At 42.1% G+C, this 3,880-nt stretch overlaps 1 protein-coding gene across 1 annotated transcript in view; it reads right to left on the reverse strand.

Moving 5' to 3' along the window:
• Positions 1–3,880, reverse strand: part of LOC106882959 (tubulin delta chain) — a 19,721-nt gene that overhangs the window by 14,152 nt on the left and 1,689 nt on the right. The window contains exon 3 of the mRNA XM_052974708.1: positions 1,538–1,636. Within this exon, the coding sequence (XP_052830668.1) occupies positions 1,538–1,636 (99 nt within the window). The remainder of the gene's footprint in view (positions 1–1,537; positions 1,637–3,880) is intronic.

Raw genomic sequence — 3,880 nt, forward strand, 5'->3', positions numbered from 1 at the left:
GAAGATAAGCTCTCATTTTGTTGTTGTTGTTGTTGTTGTTGTTGTTGTTTTTTTCTTTTTATTTATGACCAACACAAGTACAAGTGTGGCTGTGTGGTTTAAGGAGCTTGCTTTGCATCCGTTTGGTTTCAGGTTCAGTTCCACGGCACGGCACCTTGGCCAAGTGTCTACTACTATAGCCCTGGGTTGACGAAAGCCTTCTCAGTGGATTTGGCAAACGGAAACCGTGAACGAATCACAAGGTGTGTGTGTGTGTGTGTGTGTGTGTGTGTGTGTGTCTGTGTCTGTGTCTGTGTGTGTCTGTGTCTGTGTGTATTATTTTGTTATTTTATTCTTTTACTTGTTTCAGTCATTTGACAGTGGCCATGCTGGAGCACCACCTTAAAGAGCTTTCAGTTGAAGAAATCAACCCCTGGGCTTATTCTTTGTAAGCTTAGTACTTATTCCATTGGTGTCTTTTGCTGAACCACTAATTCCCGGAGATGTAAGCACACCAACATCAAGTGATGGTGGGAGAACAAACACAGACTCAAAGACACGCACACATAAATATATACATACACACACTCTTTTGCCGAACCGCTAAGTTATGGGGACGTAAACACAACAGCATTGGTTGTCAAACGATGTTGGGGGGGGGGGGGACAAACACAGACACACACACACATACATATATATGTATATACATATATACGACGGGCTTCTTTCAGTTTCCGTCTACCAAATCCACTCACAAGGCTTTGGTCGGCCCGAGGTTATAGTAGAAGACACTTGCCCAAAGTGCCACACAGTGGGACTGAACCCGGAACCATGTGGTTGGTAAGCAAGCTACTTACCACACAGCCACTCCTACACCTATCCTTCACTAATTTTTTTTTCCTTTCTGGTTAAAACTGAAACTCAATCCTGCAAGTTACCAAACCATTTGTTTATTGTACCTAAATGTTTGATAAGCTGCTGGATGAGGTCAATGTTCTGGTGTTTAGGCCATGAAGGAATGAAAACCATCAAACGTTTGAACAGTTCAATGACCTCCCAGATCGTCCAGCTGTGGTCATGTGACAGCAACAGCGGTCATGTGACGTTGCAGTGGTTATGACATGATTGCAAAATTGTCTCCAGGTGGATGTTTGCTGCTGGTCCACAATGGGACATGATGACAGGGAGAGAAAAACGGGAGAGAGGATGGTGGAGCTTAAAAGGGTGGGGAGAAGTGGAGAGAAAAGAAAACATTAAAAAAAAGGGGGGGAAAAACACAAAATGTGGACAGTGGTGGTGGTGGTGGTGAGCTGGAGGAGGGGGAGATAATAGAAGGGGGAGGGCAGGGAGAGGAAGAGGGGAGGACAGGGCAAGGAGAGGAGGATGGGAGGATGATGACAATGATGAAAAAGGGGAGGAAGCATAGGGGAGGAGGAGGGGGACCATCATGGTGACAATGGTGGTGGTGATGAAGACAACGATGGCGATAATGATGACATTGATGATGATGATGATGATGATGTGTTGTATCAGCTGAAATAGGAAAGACACCTCACACCTTATCAATTGGTTCTTCTTCAATGCAGTCACTGTCTTCCACTCACTGTCCACGTTTATTGAGCGTAGCTTCTGGTCATGGTGTTGGTAAATACAGCTACTGTAAAGAGGAAAGCAATTAAACGCATAATTAATTAATTAGACATTCAGCGAGAGAGGAGGACGGGGGAGAAGACAGATAGAGATTAGACAGGGGGGGGGTATAGATAGATAGATAGATAGATATGTAGAGAAAGAGAGAGAGAAAGAGAGAAAGAAAGAGAGAAAGAGAGAGAGAGAAAGAGAGAGTTAGGAAGAGGTAGAAAGACAAATGGAGAGAAATACTGATAGAGAATACCGAGAGAGAGGGAGAGATAGAGAGAGAAAGAAAGTAAGAGGGGAGGGGACAAAGGAAGCAATAGAGAAAAAAGAAAGAAGGAAGGACGGAAGGAAGGAAGGGAAAAGAAAAAATGAAGGAAGAAAAAGGAAGGAAGGAAGGAAAGGTAGGAAAGAAGGAAAAAAGGAAGGAAGATAAAAGAAAGAAATGAAGGAAGGAAGGAAGGAAAGAGAGAAAGAAAGAAAGAAACAGGCGCAGGAGTGGCTGTGTGGTAAGTAGCTTGCTTACCAACCACATGGTTCCGGGTTCAGTCCCACTGCGTGGCACCTTGGGCAAATGTCTTCTACTATAGCCTCGGGCCGACCAAAGCCTTGTGAGTGGATTTGGTAGACGGAAACACACACACACACACACACACACATACACATACATGACAGGCTTCTTTCAGTTTCCGTCTACCAAATCCACTCACAAGGCTTTGGTCAGCTCGAGGCTATTGTAGAAGACACTTACCCGAGGGTGCCATGGCGTGGGACCGAACCTAGAACGATGTGGCTGGGAAGCAAGCATCTTTCCACCTTTCCACACATCCATGACTGCACCTGTAACACCCCCTGTAACTTAACAGTTCGACAAAAGAGTCCAATATAACAAGTACAGGGACCAATTTCATTCAATTAAACCACGTCAAAGACAGTGCTGCAGCTTGGCCACACTCTCGCGACTGAAGCAAGTGAAAGCTGGAAGCCGAAAGATAACACAGATCCGCACAGCTTTGCTCAATCTCTGGTTGTTTAGAAATAATGGGTTCCGTCCTCAGGAAGGAACTCAATCCTTAGAGCAGCCGAGTTCCATCTCTTTTTCTCCCATTTTTACTTTTAAGAATTCAAAGAACTTAATGGCTGTCGAAGAAATCATGGGCGCCAACTGCTTTACACGTTCCCATGGCACTTTCACAACTTCTAAAACAGACTGTTGTTGGTGTTGTTGTTGTTAAAGTTGTTGTCGTTCTTCTTTTTGCTCCTCTCTGCCTTCTTCTTTTTCTTCTTCTTCCTCTTCTCCTCCTCCTCCACTTCGTGTTTTTCTACATCTTTCCTCTTCTTCTTCTTCTTCTTCTCCTCCTCTCCTCCCCCTCCTTTTTCACTTCTTCCAACCCTGATCATACAAACCTTTCCTCAAAACACGTTCCAGACTCGGCCATCCTGCCTCATTCCCCCCCCACCTCTTTTATATAGAATCAGATCTCAAACTACATCACATTCAACACGTCCTTTACAACAATATTTAAACCAAAACAGATCCGACTGCTATTTCTAGCAGGTGAAGTTAACCACATAAAAGCTCTCTCCCCGTCTCCTCTACAGCAAATTGCTTCACTGCATAAGTATGTATACAAAACATCATCTATATATACAATTAATAAGATCTATCGTTAAAACTTAAACACTTGACTAATTGGCATAAGAGATGTAATTCATGCTGAAAAATGTATTAGAAACATAAAAGTATGAGCGCATCATTATACCAGTAATTTGCTGTACGAGCCGAGACTCGTGCGAATGTTTGTCTTGAAGTACGAGCGGAAATCCACAATACGAGCACACAAATCGTCCCATCTTTAAGATAATTCATTTAATAAAACCAGTTTACATATTTCTTTTGCATTCTCTTTTTTTTTTGTAATTGTCATTTTACTTGTATCTACACCTTTAAAATTATTTTCGAGTGGTTTTTTGGGTGCTGGAACGGATTAATTATATTTTAGTTAATTTCAATGGGGAAAATTGATTTGTAAGACGAGTAAATCGTAAAACGTGTTGGCGGTTGCCTACAGACAAGCTCTGTCATGAAACGTATTAAACTCATACTGCGAGGTATCACTGTATGTATATGATATATATATATATATATATATATATATATATATATATATGATATATCTCCTCGTCCGGTGTTCTTGTATGTGTTCATTGCTAAACATTAACGATTTCGAAATAAATTTAAGTTGAGAACAAAGACATTACGCAC

The sequence above is a fragment of the Octopus bimaculoides genome, chromosome 19 (assembly GCF_001194135.2).
Source record: "Octopus bimaculoides isolate UCB-OBI-ISO-001 chromosome 19, ASM119413v2, whole genome shotgun sequence".
Classification (NCBI taxonomy): Eukaryota; Metazoa; Mollusca; class Cephalopoda; order Octopoda; family Octopodidae; genus Octopus; species Octopus bimaculoides.